Raw genomic sequence first — 17,331 nt, 5'->3', positions numbered from 1 at the left:
GTCACACTTGGGCGGCACCAGCGGGGTGCCGGTGATTAGTTTATGGTCTAGATCGTTGTGTTTTTATTACACTCATAAAACCCGTGTTTCTCCTCATTTCCGTAATGGCTCCGACGAGCTTCTTCGCTTTCTAAGGGCACATTAAACTGCCGCGTGACGGGCGTGCAGACGGGGAGCAGGTCTGAAGGCAGAGAGCACGCCCGGCCCTTCTTGCCCGACTGGCACAGAGGCCGAGGGAAGCTCCTGGTTCACGCGAGGTTCACATCTACTGTGGGATTTTGGCCAATATCTCAGGAGGTCCCGTTAAATCCCAACGTAGGTAGCAGGCAGTGAGGCACCCCAGGGAAATCAGCTGTTTCTATCCCACGGGAAAATAAATAGCATTAACAGAGGAAAACACCAAGCACAAGCCTGATTTTAAAATGTAATCTGACGGGGGAATTCAGTAACAGGAACTATGAGGGACAAGCCTTTTCATAGGTGAGATGTGGATTCTTAAATAACAAGATCATAACCGGATTTTTATATTTGTATTTCAAAGGAATGGAAGCTCTCAGATATGGACTCGCGTCCAAGCACAAATGCTTGTCAACATCTCTGTGAAGTCTTGTGGGAAATGTGACCCGTGCAGGAGAGCAGTCCTCCCGTGATGGGGACGAGCCGGCCACCCTGGACACACTGGGCCGGGAACGCAGGTTCACGCCCCCAGTGGCAGGCCGCGTCTGCGAGAGGGCGCGGGAGGACTGTGCAGCCCAGGTGGCGGGCACGCTCTGTTCACCGGGTCTGGGGCTGTCCCGTGTGGCCAGGACAAATGGCAAAATCAGCTTGGGGTCTGCTTTGATTTGAACCCTACTGAGATATGCTGCTGTGGAGTCTGTAGTGTGCTTTGGAAAGCCTCCTCTCAGCCGCTGCCGATGGCTCTGCAGGTCCGCCGGGTGAACTGTTTCTCTGGCCCAGCAAAGTAATGACAACCACCAAAAAATAACTGTGGTGACAGATCTCTGCTTGTGTCGCGTGGTAGAAAGTGTCCTTTACAGACCGAAGGTTGGGCAGGCACATGGCTGGGGTGGAACCGTGGAGGGGCTACATGGGGGGACTCGCTGGCTCCCACATCCCACAGAACGCGTGGCGAGACCAGAGCAGCGGAGGGCAGACGCTGCCCCATGGCAACAGGTGTCTGTGAGCGCAGTGTCCCTTCGCTGCCTGTCCCTTAGCACAGTGCGGCACGTGTGACGGAGCCTCACCTGGGCCCGCCTTTCTGTCCGCAGATGGTGTGGGAGAGCGGCTGTGCTGTCATCGTCATGCTGACGCCCCTCACGGAGAACGGGGTGCGCCAGAGCCACCACTACTGGCCGGACGAAGGCGCCAACCTCTACCACTTCTATGAGGTACCGAGGCAGGGGTGCCTACGTCCCCAGGGAGGAGCATGTGCCCCGCTGCTGGGTGAGGTTGCCAGCAGCTGACCAGTCCTGTCCACTAGGCAGAGGCAGGGCCACACGGGGCAGGCAGCACCACAGGTTCTCAGGGGTGTAGGTGCCACATGGCTGTGTGGTTGTGGCCCGGACTCTGGGGTGCACCGTGTATCTCCACATATGAAGTGCAGACCCAAGCGCTGGCAGGATAAGCAGCACACCCACCTCCAGGATGGTCGATCCTGCTCCCAGCCACCCAGGCAGGACCTCCTTCCACAGAGAGCACTGCCACTGTCCCGAGGACCGAGGGGCTCCTTGCCTGGGCCAGGGGCTTCCCGGTGTCTGTGCAGGTGATTTCAGAGCAGAGGGAAGCATCGGGCCAAGCCAAGGCTGAGCTGCAGCAGCTGTCATGTTGTAAGACGCCCCTCCGCCCCAACGGCAGCGTGAGGTGCAGGCGCATGTGACTCACGATGCATGGCCTGTCCTGTCCCCTCCTGTCCCCTCCCCCTCAGGTCAACCTGGTCTCGGAGCACATCTGGTGCGAGGACTTCCTGGTGAGGAGCTTCTACCTAAAGAACCTGCAGACTCGGCAGACGCGCACCGTGACCCAGTTCCACTTCCTGAGCTGGTATGACGGGGGCGTCCCCTCCTCCACAGGGGCACTCCTGGACTTCCGCAGGTAAAGAGCTGCCAGCAGCCAATGTAGCCAGAGGGTGACACCAGGCAGCAGGGCACGGGCTGGCACCAGATCCCGTGTCTGGGTGGCTCCAGCTGTGGGCATCCTCTGGGGCAAGAGGTGGGGGACCTGCCGCTGTCCTCCAGCCTTGGTGCTGGTTAGTGGCGAGGCGGACACCTTAACATGGTGGGAAGGTGGCCCTTGGTTCAGCCGGCAGCCCCAACGTGAAGATGTGAGGCCTGTGTGGCGAGCTGGGCCCTCGCCCGGCGGCTGGGGTGAGGCTTCATAAGGTGGCTGGATTCTGGGGTGGGCTGTCTCAGGCAAGAGCCTGGGCCCGGGGGGCTCGCGGCTGCGTTCTCAGTGGCTGTCCTTCGGACAGTTGGCCAGTCGCCCCGCGGGCTGTCCTGTCCTGAAGCGTGTGCTGCTCTGCTGCACAAACGCGAGGCTGTGGCAGGAAGAGGTCAGCAGCACAGCACAGCAAGCCCTCGCGCGCGGAGTGGGGCTGCAGTCTCAGGGGGGCCGCGGTCGCTCAGCGTGGGGCCTGCAGTGGCCCCAGGCAGCAGCTCCGCAGCCAGGCGCGGGGCAGGCAGCACCCTCCTCGGAGGCACTCGGGCAAGGAGCACAGTGAAGACGAGGCGCGTCCTAGCCCCGCAGGGCAGCCCCACTAGCAGTGTTCTGTGAGGCCCTGGGCCACTGTCACCTTGACAGGGCCAGCTCCTCTGCAGATTTTGCAGGTGGAGGCTACAGTTGGTTGTGACACGACTTCTTTTGCCTTCTGGTCCATTTGAAATAATCACAACATTTTTACCTCGATGGCTCTTTGGGTCAGATAGCATGTGAAAGAGCTCAAGGAGGGACTTTGGTGCCACATCTGTCACATACGCTCAGTGACTCCCATCCAACTCTGTCCCCACCCCAGAGCTGGACCTAGAACCCTGAGCTGTTGCCCATCCCCCAGTTTCCTGGCCACTGCATATGTCTCCTCAGTGCACAGAGACGTGCCACGTGGAATCTCAGCTGGGTTCCTGAGGTCATCTTCAAACCAGTCATCACCAGCAAAACGGATGAAGCTGAGAGGCGGCCACTCATGCCGGCACTCTGCCTCTAGGCTCATCCTGTGTGGTTGACATATATGCATATGGGCACGTGTCTGTATCCATATATGGAATGGAACATACCCATACCCAGACCTCAGGGTTCCAAACACATCGCAAAGAAAAATGGATTCCCCAAACTCCCTTGCTCCAGGGTCTGAGAACACGTGGCCCCCAAAAGTCTTTGTTAAATCGAAAAGAAAGCAAACTTCTAGCCCAGTATGACCGTCTGGGGAGGATCAGCCGTCCTGACTGGCCGTGTCTGGCAGGACTGGGAGTCCAGTCAGGCCGGCCGCACCTTCCCTGGACAGTGGGCACCAGTGGCGACACACCCAGATGTGCATCTCTGGAAGGTGGTTCTCTGTGCAGCAGCCGAGTGCCAGCAGCTGTGTCTGGAGACGCCTCCGAGGCAGGGTGCAGGGTTGCTCCCCTCTGAGCGACAGGCAGAGCTTCTCTCCCCGGCCTGGTGTGTGCATCAGGCTCCTGAGATGTGTAATTAACTGTTCCTGGAGCCCAGAGGGAGCACATTTACACTCTACAGAGAACTGCTAAGGGGTAATTAGCATCACACGGGAGGCCTCGCTTGGAGAACCTCTCTCCCGCTGTCTGTCCTCTCTCCCTCTCTCCTGCACCTCTTGCTGTGTGCCATAGCATTCACTAACGCTGCTCACTGTAAACATGGACAAAGCCTTACTTTGCCAGCTCATTAGCGGTGGCCAGTGTCATTTTTGTGATGTTGCAGCTAGTAATATGAGCCCAGTTGCATAGTCACAAAAGTGATCATTGGAAACTGTGTCTGCTGCAGGGACATGTGGGGACCCTCTGAACCTCTCACGGCCTCACCTTTGCTTGCTGTTGGTTTGCATGGCGGTTTCTTCTCACTCAGTGGCCCGAGGGTTGGTTTGTATCACTAACCGCTCCTTCTCGGTAAACGCCTCCTGTGGAAGCATAAGTAACGCCAGTTTCCTGGATGTGGAGACCCCCTGCTGACTGAGGATGTGTCTGAGACACTAGTGAGACCCTGTGTGTTGCTCATCTCCTCCAACGATCTGCATCTGCACCTAGGGTCCACCCGATGAGCCCTTAGGGTCCACATGCGATGGTTTTGCTTTCCTGTCTGTGATGTTCCCTGATCTGAGTGCATGGTTCTTTGTAAATAAAGATCTGAGCCATGTCACTGCAGCTCTCTCCCACCCGTGCCCCCCAGACCACTCGTGGTGGCTGTAATAGTCTGGCCCAGGGCAGGGAGCTGGTGTGGACATTAAAGTTACAGCAAACCCTTGCAAAGGCCTGCAGAGGCAGCTGGTGACAATCTGCTGGAGAGAAGGACATCTCGTATGCCACAAATGAAGACAGGGCTCCCGGGTGGAGAAGAGAGACGCTGCCTCATGGCCCATCCTCCGGCTCCTGCTCACATGCCCCTCACCCAGCCAGGGCAGAAGCACTCTGCCAGACAGGCAGCTGAGCAGATGCAAATGGCTGCTGGCCCCCAGACCCACATCCTTACCCCAGACAGCTGCAGAAGGCCCTGGTGTCAGGCTCTTGTTTTTAACAAGCCTCTCTTTGTGCTTGACCCAGTCAGGACAGAGTGAGAGAACCTGTTGAGGAGCAGTGTGTTCCATCTTACAAGCAGTGGCCCAGCTTGGAATAGAGCAGAAGGTCCTGCAGGTGTGGAGCTGAGGCCTTCACGTTAGCCAGACGCAGCACTGAGAAATTTGTCTGAGGGAGAAAAGACTTTAAAAGTGAAGCCCCAAAGAGGGCTGATAGTTGATCTTGCTTGATGCTATGCACGCACACACACACATGCATGCACACGTACTCACATGCACACATACATATACACACCTGCACACACACATGTACACATGTGTGCATATATACACGGATGTGCATACACCTGCATATACGTACACACCTACTTGTGTGCCCATATGCATTCATGTGTGTGTGCAAACCTGTGCACGTGCTTCTGTACACACATGCATGCACACATCCTCACAGGTACATACATACACACATGCATGTGTGTACATACATGCATGCACACTCTGGCTGAGTACACATACATGTACACGTGCACATGGGCATGTGCACACATACACACATGTGTGCACACATACTCAGATGCATACACACATGCCTACATAGGCACGTGTACACAGTCTTTTTTTTGCCGGGGGTGCAGCCCAGGGCCCTGTACATTCCAGCCATGCCCAGCCCCATGCACAGTTCTCATGAGCTATGAGCTTCACATTCCTCTTTTTGAGGTGCATGTCTGGGGCCAGAACTTGCTTTCTCAGAGCTGGCACTTGTGACATCTTTACAGCCACATCAGCAGTGGAAGATTTTAGCAGCAGGTCCACATGGCTCTGTCTCCCAGTCTAGTCTCCAAAGGTGAAGAACTTGGAGGTGTTCTGGCATGCACGTGCTATTGATCACAGTGGCTTCGTTCTTACGTGTCGCCTCCCCAGCCTTACCATCACAGGGTACAAAGCCAGGAAGGGCCCCTGCAGGAAGGACCTGACCACCAGAGTGCTGGCTTGCCTTACACGCTCCAAGCCCTCCCTTTTCCAAGGCTTCTCTGGGTGGTCCACCAGCACGAAGATGCTGCCCATTTCCACAGGCTAGAGAGCAGCCGAGATCAAGTGCTCTGAACAGGCTTTGAACACGACCTATCTGCAGGTGGGCGCATCTCATCTAGGCTCTGCAGCCTGCCCCCTCAACTCGCCTTACGCTGTCCAGGTTGGGGGCTCCAACTCCCGTCAGAAGTACCTCGTCCTATCACTCTGTGGAGGAAGTAGGAAAAAGGAACCCTCTGGTGGCGGGGCTGCCTGGTATTGAAGTCTCTACTCAGTGCCAGTTGCCGGCACTCACCTCCCTCCCTCCACCCGGTGCTCTGTGGCAGCCATCGATTGAATTTCCACCTCCAGCTGGCCACCCCGCTGCTCCACAGGCAAGCCTTTGCAAAGAAAGTGATTTTCCCATTTCTGGTTCAAGGGGAAAACATTTTTTCTGTACTGTCATTTTTCTTTAGTCTTACATTGTTTGAGTTCATGCAGTACATTCTAGAAACATCCCTTCATCCATTTTTCCCTTCCGATAAACTGAGATCCTGTCTTTAATTTTCTCAAGTAAGAAATATGTGAACATGTTTCCTTGTTTTACTGAATTAAAAAAAAAAAAACCCTAGAATCTTACATAGTCAATTTTAAGTCAGCCCTCTGATTTGGACAAAGGTTAGTTAATGAAATCTTAAATATATTCTCATTATTAATTTTCATAACTTCTAATCTAAAAGCTGCACAATGGAGCTATTTTTATACATACTCAAATTTATAAAAATGGAAAAGACTGTCTGGACTCCATGGTGATTTCTCCGTCATTTAGATATACTTACCTGAAACCCAGAGGTCAGATAGGATCTTTGGATGCTTCTTTCAGACCATCTGGTAATATCACATTCCGATAGGATGTTCAGACTGTGAGAAATCCTGAGCATGACTTGCAAACCCCCCCGCCCCGTCTTAGTGGAACATCAAGACACCGTGTCACACGGAGGTCAGACCCCCCCCCCCGAAGCTGAGGAGAAGGGGGAGGAGGCCCCGTGGGAGGGCGAGAGCCAGGGCAGGACCCTCCCAGGCGCTCGTACCTGGAAAGGGGGTCAGGATTGAGAATTGTTTTCAAAGCTCTGTTCAACGAGTTTATGTCGAAAGGAAAAATCTTTAAACTGATATGTGTCATTTTTAATTTTCTTTGTCCAACAGACTATTTTAAAATGATATCAATGATATGGACTTTCTGCTTTGGTGATTGGTTATTTTGAATAGCAGAGTCTTAGTGTATCACTATAATTTTTATATCTCTTTTTATTTCAGAAAAGTAAACAAGTGCTACAGGGGCCGTTCTTGTCCAATCATTGTTCACTGCAGGCAAGTACGACTTTTAACCTGGATCAGTAAGTGTCGCTATTTCAAAACATAACGGGTGCACTCCATACGAAAGCTGGACTTTCTAATTGCTCGATGAATACATCTTGCTGGTATTCCCAAGGGAAACCAGAGCGTAAGCATCATCCACTGTGCCTCTGGCTGAGTGAGGCTGTGTGTCCATCTCTGAACCCACCTTAGCTGCCTGACGTGTCTTCTTTCTAGCAAGCTCTATGCTGTGTACCATGATTTCCAAATGTCAGTGTCCTGCCCACATTATTTTTTCTTAAATTGTCATGTTGCAGCTGAGACAACATTTTTGGTAGGTTTTTAGTGAGTGGCATTGTCTTGCCCTGAGAGGTTTGGGCCCTTTGTGAGAAGTGCCCAGGGCAGTCATGAGCAGGGACAAGTCCTGTCCTACAAAAGACATGTCCACCTCTCACTTATTGCAAGATTCTGGGCCCTTGGGCAATATTCCAGTGACCATGCCCTGAAGCAGGTTAAACCCCCACCAGCGGGAACAGATCCAGCCAGAGAAAGCTCAGCGAGGGTTCTGCCCCTGCCAGACTCCATGGGCAACTGGTTTTGGTGAAGACCTCAAACTCTGATTTCTAAAGCCATCTCACTGAACATTCCTTTCTGTGGAATAAAAAGAAAATCTGTCTCCAAAGATCAAGGACCAAATCTGCAGTTCAGAGGAGAGGCAAGAGTGAGTGGCCCCAGGGTGCCCCTGGGAGCAGGGAGGGGGCTCTGCGCCAGCCTCCCCCGTGGAGAGGTTGGCAGAGTGAGTCTGCAGCATACGGACTCTGCAGGGGCACATCACTGGTCACCTGTGGCCACCTGAGGCCTGCCACAGCCTGGGCTGCTGTGTCTCCTGTGTGTGAAGCTTGGGCGAAGGTCCATCTCTCCCACTGCGGCTGTCCCAGCCACTTGCTGAGGCCAGACGGGGTGCTCCACTGTGAAGACTGCCCGCAGCTGCGGAGGCCGCAGCCACAGAGCCCTTGCGGTCACAATGACTGTCCGAGCCTGCGGATGAGAAGCGTCCTCCTCTGTCAGTGGCGGTTTGGTCGGAGAGCATCTGCTCCGCACTGGTGGCCGTGCTGGTCAGAGAGCAACTGCCCACGGAGGGGATGGCAGCAGGGCCATTTTCCTCCCAGCAAAGAAACTTTTCTTTTTCTTTTTTCAATTTGCTGTTGTTAAAACATAATTCAAGACATTTTTACAACGCTAGTCCAGATGGTAAATATTCCAATTTTAGCTGGTGGGATGAGGAAGAGATGAAATGAGAGCACTTTTTAAAGAATGTGATTAAGTAACAAATGGGCGGCCCGCAAGGCGGGGCAGTGCCCCAGATGCTCTGGATGTAAACCCATCCCCTCCAACACAGGCATGCCTCTTCATTTTGTTTTGTTTTGTTTCTGACAAAATTTACCCCACCTCTGGCCAAAGAGAGGGGGAAGAAGTCTTGAAAGAGACAAATGTGTACCAAGTAGGGTGGCTGATCCCAGGCTCCCTCTCCAGGGCTGCTCCTGCCCTGCCTTCTGCCCCAGCAGCTCTCGGCCCTCTCTCCTCCCCCTCCCCCTCCTCCTGCCGCCTCCCCCTCCCTCCCCTCCTCCCCTCTAATTCGCAGCCCCTTCCCTTCCCCAAGCCCTTGAACATAGAGGAGATAGTGCTGCTAGCTTTGCAGTGCGTGGGTCACCGGACAGGCAGCACCTCATTCTCTCTCCTTCTGTTGACAGCGATGGTGCAGGCCGGAGCGGGACCTACGTCCTGATTGACATGGTTCTCAATAAGATGGCCAAAGGTGAGACTGCCAGTCTGGCTGCTTTGTTGTGGCTCAGAGATGGGATGGCGTTGCCATGGCAACACGGGGGGGTGATATTCACAGGAGGCCTTGGAGAGAATCAGCCGATTGTTCCTTCCCTGAATCACAGGAAGGCTATTTGCAGCAGGCGTGGTTTATTTCTGAGGTTCCTGCTCTGCTGTCAGCCTGAATGTGCTGAGCACATAGTAGGTCTGATAAGAATCAATCACACACACTCTGATGCAACATTAGGACCAAAAGAGGGCAATCTCGGGTCTTTAAATGCTGCAGCAAGCTGGACAGCCTAGGGTGACCACAGTGAGGCTCACAGTGTGGCTCAGGTCTCCTACTAGAGTCTCCCTACTAGTCTGGTAGTAATGTCACCAGTGCCAGCCACCTTATCTCAAAGGAACCAGTCTTGAGGGTTGGGTTTTTGTTTTGGGGTGTTGGGGTGGAACCCAGAGCCTTGCACACCCTAGACAGGCCCCTCCACTGTGCTGCATCCCCAGCCCCCCCCCCAGTACTCTTAACATTGTTCAATGGCTCTTTGTCCTCCGAGAAGGGGAGCACTGTCTATCGGGGGGACCCTGGACACTGCAGTCAAGGCAGGGGTGCAGCGACACCTGTGGCCAGCCTGCCCGTGGTGATTACAGGGAGGAGGAGGGGCGGAATTGGTCTGGCACTTGCCAGGCGGTCTCCAGAGAGGAGACCCATGAGAGGCCCCCTGCCAGGCCCAGGCAGGAGGCATCACCAAGGAGCCCGTGAGCACGCGCCTCCTCCACGCAGTGCTGCTTGGGGGTGGAAGGACTGTGCTGTTCTCGTGGTGTCCATTAGCTCCCTGTGGGACCTGGCAAAGAGACGGGTGGCGTTTTGTAGCCTCTGTTGAGCTGTGAGCAAGTCATCGCCTGATAACGCGCACATATGCACACACACATATGTACGTATGGGCAGACACGAGGACGGAGCCTCTGCCTCCCGGAACATGCCATTCTTCACCTTCACCCAGCCATCAGAGCGGATCTTGACAGTGGAAATTAGTTTCTACTATTAGTGTTAAGTAGGTGTTTTCCTTACTCCATCTTCGTTGGCCAAAAAGAAAGAAAAGACATAGAGCCCATCTTTAGCCCAGGCTTAAGACATGCTAAGACCCAGGCACAACGGGACTGCGTGCTGGGCAGGGTCTCTGGACCCCACGTCGCCCCCCCAAGGGCTGAGCCACAGCCTGCATGGCACCCAGCTAGCTCAGCCTTGCTCTGCAGCCCCAAGAGAGGGTGAGCCCGGCTTCTGGACACCCAGTACCAGCTTGGCACCTGACTCGTCGGCTGGCAATGCCGTGGAAGCACCCAGGACAAGACGCAGACGCTCCAGCTCTGCAGAGGTGTGTTGGTTGTAAGATGTAACGCGGTCCTCACCTTTTTAGTCAAAAGTTGAGTTCTTTTTTCATTTTTTTCTTACCCATTCATCCAGCTGAGTCATTCAATAACTTTTCCTTTACAAATTTGCAGTTCTTGGCGCTCAGGGGTATCAACAATGTTTATTTCTGCCCTTACCACCCAGCCTGCCTTCTCTCTCGGGAACACACACATTTCCCTCCCATGGCCCCAGAGCAGCTTCGGCAGAACGCAGGCCGCCGTGCTAAGCAATACCTTACAGCCCTTTGTCAACAGCGTGCCCTCCTGAGCTACTTGGTAGATACTCATCCCAAGTGGAAATTTGCTAGTCCAAACCGCGGGAGCCTGAGCAGGTGCCAGGGAGGCCGGCCTGTGCTGGGCAGCCTGGTGGCCATCCAGGCACGCAGCCTGGACCTTCAGCCGCCAGTTCACCTCCTGGAGGGCAAGCAGGGCAGTAGGTTCCGCTGCTGGGGCGGGGCCCACCATTGTCCGGCGCCCTGGCGCGCCATTTGCCGGCTCCGCTGTGGCCTGTAATGTCAAATTCCATTTGAAGCGTGGACGCAGTTCTCAACAATGCCAGCCAGCCATGTGGAACTGGCCGAAGCGGGCAGGCTCCCGGCTGGCTCTGAGCTGGGTCGCCCGCCCTCTCCCTGACCTGCTCCCCTTCTCTGGCGGGGGAGGGGGGGTGGGGTGTGTGCGGTGTGAAATCCCCTGACCTGGGCCGCCCTGGTCTCTGGAGAGATCAAAGGGCAGGCGGCCCCGCACCAGCTGAGGTGGGCCTTTCCCAGGCGCCACCCCGAGAGGCCACAGGGGGTTTTGTCCTGTGCGGCCAGGGCCGTCTTTGTCTGGCCTGAGAAGCTGGAGGCCCACGTTGCCGTCCCAGCCTTCATCAAATGATCAAAGGCCCCAAACCCTGGACATGAAGCCTTTCTTCCCATTTCCCCGTCTTAAAAGGAATGAATCGCACAAGGACCAGAGAAAGCCTTCCCAAGCTTTCCTGTGCAGCGCCGCCCAGCTGCACGGCAGCACAGCGCCCTTGTTCACGGGCCTTTCAGGGGTGAGGCCCGGGGCCTGCTCAGTTCTTTCTCTGCCGTCTGGTTGGTTAGCAAGTGGACGATAATGCGCTTTGAGATCAAAGTAGATAGGGCCGCGGTGCACTCGATGGTGGCGGACAAGTAGAGGGTGAGCGCTTCTGCGCATTTTCCTGTTGCAGCTGGGGGCGGGGGGCGGCTGGCCCGTGGGGCTCAGGATTTCCCCGGGTGGCGCTGCCTCTGGCTGAAGGGCTAGCTGTCACGCAGGAACGCGCCGAGATCCTGCTTTTCCACTTCTGCTTGCTCCCTAACGTCTCCCCTCCAGAGTTTTCTCCTACTCCTCAGTTTTCCAAAGGGTCCAAGAGGGCCCGTTGCTGGGTCAGCCTGAGGCTGTGGGGAGGCAGAGCTGACGGGAACCCAGTGTGGAGCCTGGCGGCTGCGCACTCACCCTTTCTCCCCGAGGCCCACCTGCAGACGGCTAGGCTCTGGGGAACTGGGCCCTGGCTGAGGCCCCAGGCGGGTGGTGGCAGGGGAGGCCTGTTCTTTTGTTTGACAGGGACTAAAGATTGGGGCTTCCGTTTCTTGTCTCTCGTTGTGAATCTGTTGTGAAACGGTGCCACCCGTTGCTCAAGCCTGTCTGCTCGTGCTGCCTGGAAATGATTGCTCAGTGACCTGCCACACAGCAGGGGCCGGTCCCAGCACCTGCCCAGCCAGGTCCCCCTCAGCCCCTGGCTGACTCAGGTGCTTCCCTCCCACCTGTGCCCCCGAGGGACCTGTGGAGCAAGCTGTCTGCACTGCCCCTTCCCTGTGCTGCGGATGTCACACTCTGGGTGCCTCCCTGAGTGAACTTGAGTGGCATCTGTCCTGTGTGACTGACTGATCACCCCACCAAGGTCCTCGAGGCTCATCCAGGCGGCTTCTGCCAGGGCCCCTTCCTTTTGTGACAGAGATGTTAGACCACTGGGTTCATCTGCGGATGGACATTTGTGTCATTTCCAGTTTGGGGCAGGTGAGCGGGCTGCTGGGAAGGTGTGCACGGCACATGCCCAGAAGAGGACTGCAGGATTGGACGGCAGTCTGTCCAACTGAGGGACACCTCACCACTCTCCTCCACCACCCTGTGGTCCCGGTTTCTCTGCACACGGGCCAAGGCTGGCTGTTCTCACTCTTTAGTGAGAACACTTCACACCCTCATGGGTGAGAAGTGGCATCTCCTTGTGGCCTTGATCTCCTTTTGCCTGTTGACCGGGGCACTGAGCATCTCATCTGACTTTTGACTGTGTGCATCGTCTTTAGAGGAAGTTCTGCTGAGTCCGGGGAGGTGGGCCGTGCGCGGTGGTCATGGGTTGAGGAGTCCTGACGTTCTGTGCATCCTCCATCTCGGACCTACCACCCGTGGGCAGTGGGCAGCCCTCACCCTTCTGGAAGTGTCTTTTGTTGCACCAAAGTATCTGGTTTGTCTCTGCCTTTTGTGTCTGTGTTCGGGCTCATACCCAAGAAGTCTGCCAGATCCAAGGTCCTGGAGATATTTTCTCATAAGAGACGTAACCTTTTGGTGGCAGGTCTGAGCAGAATGGGGACAGCGGCCCCAGAGGGAACGAGAGAGTACGGAGCGGAGGAGGCAAGCGGCTGTGGCCCAGCGCTGCCTGGCTGGTGGCTGGGGCTCCTCCGTGGCTGCCTGTGACAACACCAGGTCTTTCTCAAATGACATTTTATGGCTCATTGAACCCGTTCAGAGCTGTGCTGCCCAATACAGTTACCTTGTTTAATTAAAGTTAAGTGAAATTGAAAAGGAACTGTCCTCCGATGTGCTGGGCACATCCTCGTGCCGGGCAGCCATGCTGCCATGTCGAGCAGTGCACAGAGCACCGTCCACCACAGCACAGGTCCTGCTGCCCGTGCTGCTGGGAGAGTATCGTGAAAAGACCACCCTATGGTCTCTCTGAGCCCAGCCCCATCTCAGTGCAGTGGCCTCTGGGCTGGCCTCTCTGCCTCACGTCCCCCTCCCAGTCTGCCCTCATCTGGGAGTCCACAGGAAACCTCGGATGCCCCTCCCTGTGCCACTCTCGGGCCTTGCTGGTTCCTTCGGTGAGAGCACAGGGCCCTTACACGTGCTGCCCCAGGGCTGGAATGCACCCCAGCCGCCCTCCTGCCCTCCTCAGGGAGTCCTGCTGCTCCTCACAGCCATGTCACACACCTTTTCCTCCTCTGGAAACGTGCCCAGCCATGAAGGTGCCCTCCAGTGGGCCACAGGGAGGCAGAGCCAGCCTCCCACGGGCAGCCTGTTGGCAGGACACCCATACTTGGCAGGCACAGTATCTGGGACTCAGTGAGCAAACCAGAAGGGGCCCTGTCCTCCCGGACTTCACCCTCTGTCCATGTCCATGGCTTCTACAGCTACAGCTGGCAGCTCGAGAAGGCACTGACCAGAATGCCAGGGGCCACCCGCTCCCCAGAGCTGGTGACAGTCCACAGACCTGTGCTCATGGGACAGAAGGGGACCTGGGGGCTCGTTTATTGGAGCAGATCCCCAGAGGTTTAGGGACTTGCCCAAAGCCCCCCAGATGGCCAAGGTCAGACCCAGAGCCCTGGTGTGTCTGCAGATGGGCCAGAGCCCAGGAGGGAGGGAGGTGGACAGTAAGACCTTTGTGTCAAGCTGTAGAGGTGCAGGCAGCAGCATCTCCTCAGATGAGGGTCATCCTGGGCTGAAGGCCTGAGTGACAGGCCAGCTAGTGCCCCCGAGTGTTGGCAGCCATGGTCATGGGAAGTGAGAAGCCCAAGCCGTGTTGGTGGAACTGGCCGGCAGGGGGAGGGAGGGGTGGAAGCTGAGGACCCCTGGGAGGACCAGGCCAGACCCGCGGTGGAGGTGTGGGCACATTGGCAGGAAGGCAGGGCCTGCACAGAGCGTGGCCCACCGTGGACAGGCTGGGCAGGTGGGTGGCCAAGGAAGCCCTCATGTCATGGGCACAGGTGCAGAAGATCACAGACGCCAGGGCCTTCCGCGGTCTTCAGGTGACAATGCCATCCTCTCGGCTCAGGGACCTCTCTGTGGAGTGTGGGGGCGGGACGAGGGACGAGAACTCTCTGAGCTTCTGGTGCGTCCCAGGTCGTGGAACGCCACAGTCCCGAAGCCACCCTGGCACCTGGGCACTGGGTATGTCCCCAGGGCAGCGGGCAGAGCACACAGGTGTGAGCCCAGCCACAGGCGTGGTGCGGCTGGGCCGTGGCTGGCCACAGGCCGTGGACTCTGCGGTCACTCCCTAACGGGACAGGAGAGCACCCTTCCCTGGGGTTCAGCTCAACGTCCTGCAGCAGCACCCTGTCCCCGGGGGGGGGGCAGGCCTCCTACTGCGAGGGGTGAACGTCACCTCACAGTCGTCCACGTCTGATCTGTCCCCTCCCCACCCTGCGGGCTCCAGCAGGACTCTGGACACTGGCAGGCCTGGCTCTCTGCCACGCCACAGGGCCTCCTCTCTGTGCCTCCCCCTGCAACAGAGAGACCTCGAGGGCCCTGCAGGGCAGAGACCCTGAGAAGCCCTGCGCTCGTGGCCCACCAGGCCAGTGGCCCTGGGAGCGTGGCGGGGGGGAACAGTGGCCTCCTGCAGGAGGGCAGCCCAATGGGTCACTCTGAGGTTCCCGAGTCCGTGCAACAGGTTCTGCCGTCCCCGGGGAAGCGGAGACCACTCTCGCCAGCCAGGGGGTGGGGGTCAGGTGCTGCCCCCAGGCCTCCCGACCCGGCCCTCTCGGGCAGGTCTTTCTTGTGTTGCGGGCCCTTCTCTCTCCGCCTGGGGGCACCGCTCCCTCTCCCTCTCTGCTCCCTGCAGGGCAGCCTCGGTGCCCCCGCCCCGTCCTCTCCCGCCGGCCCCTGCTCACCTGCCTCCCCTGCTTGTCTCGTCCACCCCCGCAGCAGCGCCTCCCACCCTGGCTGCCCCTTCTGGTGCAAGAGGTCCCTCGCAGAGGCCTGGGCAGCTCCCAAAGGCAGACACCAAAGAACTGCCCACCCTCCCACCCAAGGCCTCCTTCCGGGCAGTGCAACATCCTAGAGGGACCCCACTCCTGGGACAGGAAGCATCCACATGGCCCTCACCCCGCTCTCGGGCAGCAGTGGTGGCACAACGTGGACTGTGTAGGATTAAGGAGGATTCTGGGGCCATTAGCAAGAGAATGCTCCGGGGGTCGGTGTTGCCCTGGGCAGAGCCACCGCTGGGGACACCTCTGTCACTTGGAGCCACTAATCCTCACATCAGCTTATGTAGGCAGAACTCCGTGTGCGAGTCCGTGCCATGGCGTCTGCGCAGTCTTGTTGGATGGTGCAGAAGTCAGACCATCAGGACGCTGCCCACAGCTCCCGTCCTTCTGGGCACCCCAGGATGAGACTTAGAGCAGAGTCCTACATCTTGTTTGTTTATATTTTTACAAAGACGTGTAAGCACCCTACTTTCTCCAGATGATTTAGAATTTTTTTCAAAAGGAAAGAACATGGTGTCTGGTTTGTCTTGTATGATACACTTGATTTTCAAGGGAACATGGAGCCAAGGGGTCTCCTTTGATCCCACAAAATGTTGCAAAAAGGAGATTATAATTTATCTAGGTCAGCAAAAAGGCTTCTTATAGTTTCCATAAGTCTTTAGCTAGAGTCATTCAGAAAAGTGTGAAGTAAAAACAGAACAGAGTGTGTGTGTGAGAGATGTGAGGGGTGGGGCATGGAGGCGAGCACGTGCACGTGATGTGGGGTGTGGTGTGTGCATATGGTGTGCACATAATGGATGGTATGTGGCGTGAGTGTAAGGTATATATGGGTGTGCACTCGTGCATCTGGGAGTGATGGGTGCAGGTGTGTACGTGGGTGTGCACATGTGTGTCTGGGTGTGATCCGGTGCAGATGTGTGCATGGGTGTATGTGCATGTGTTTGGATGTGATGGGTGCCAGTATGTACATGGGTGTGCACGCATGCATCTGGGTGTGATGGGGTACAGGTGTGTGTGGGTGTGCATGTGTGACTGGGTGTGATGGGTACAGGTGTGTGTGTGGGTGTGCATGTGTGTCTGGGTGTGATGGGGGTGCAGATGTGTGTGTGGGTGTGCATGTATGTGTCTGGCTATGATGGGTGCAGGTGTATGCGTGGGTGTGTGCGATGTGTCTAGGTGTGATGGGTGTAGATGTGTGCATGGGGGTGCAGGTGTGTGTATGAGTGTGCATGTGTGTGTCTGGGTGTGATGGGGTACAGGTGTGTGTGTAGGTGTGCTTTGTGTGTTTGTGTGTGAGGGGTGCAGGTGTGTGCATGTGTCTGGGTGTGATGGGTGCAAGTGTGCGTGGGTGTGCATGTGTGCATCTGGGTGTGATGGGGTACAGGTGTGTATGTGGGTGTGCAGGTATGTGTCTGGGTGTGATGGGTGCAGGTATTTGCATGGGTGTGCCTGTGTGTTTAGGAATGGTGGGTGCCTGTGTGTCTAGGTATGCATGTGAGTGTGCACATTATGTGGGTGTGATGGGTGCAGGTGTGTGCGTGGATGTGTGTGCATACACATGTGTGTGGTTGGTCCCAGCAGGCAGCGCTGCGGCTTGGCTTGGCGAGTGTCAGGGCTACCTTGGTAGAGGCAGACAGAGTGTCCCTGACTCCTGTCACCTGCAGCCAGGGTTTGTCTTGCTGAACAGGAGGGGCCTCCGGCTGTGTGGCCCTCACCCAGCTCAGTGCCAGTCTGGCTCTGCCAGGTATCTTGACCTTCAGGGTTCAGCCCCTGGGAACCCAGCTCCAAGCAACAGAGAACAAGACAATCCCAGAGTGGACACAGGAGACACTCTGCTGGCCTCCTGGGAGGTAGGAGCTCTTCCAACTGGTTTCTTTTGGGGTCAGAATAATCACCATTATCTCCTTCGAATGCCTGCAGTGAGGAAAGAAGGTTTGCTCAGTTGGTCCAGAAGGTGGAACCAGGATCATTTACTCATGCGACATGCAGGCCTTCTTGGTGGACATTTGATACATAGTGTCCTTTGTA

General features: G+C 56.4%; 1 protein-coding gene across 3 annotated transcripts in view; it reads left to right on the top strand.

Moving 5' to 3' along the window:
• Ptprn2 (protein tyrosine phosphatase receptor type N2) overlaps positions 1–17,331 on the top strand; it is a 769,678-nt gene that overhangs the window by 745,289 nt on the left and 7,058 nt on the right. For all 3 annotated transcript variants that reach the window (XM_046427071.2, XM_058574871.1, XM_058575062.1), the window contains 4 exons: positions 1,269–1,388; positions 1,925–2,091; positions 7,058–7,111; positions 8,848–8,912. In XM_046427071.2, coding sequence (XP_046283027.1) covers positions 1,269–1,388; positions 1,925–2,091; positions 7,058–7,111; positions 8,848–8,912 — 406 coding nt within the window. The remainder of the gene's footprint in view (positions 1–1,268; positions 1,389–1,924; positions 2,092–7,057; positions 7,112–8,847; positions 8,913–17,331) is intronic.

This window comes from Marmota monax, unplaced genomic scaffold (assembly GCF_021218885.2).
Source record: "Marmota monax isolate L192 unplaced genomic scaffold, Marmota_monax_Labrador192_F-V1.1 WCK01_AAM20220418_F8-fsc00275, whole genome shotgun sequence".
NCBI lineage: Eukaryota > Metazoa > Chordata > Mammalia > Rodentia > Sciuridae > Marmota > Marmota monax.
This window is presented reverse-complemented; position numbering and strand designations above follow the sequence as displayed.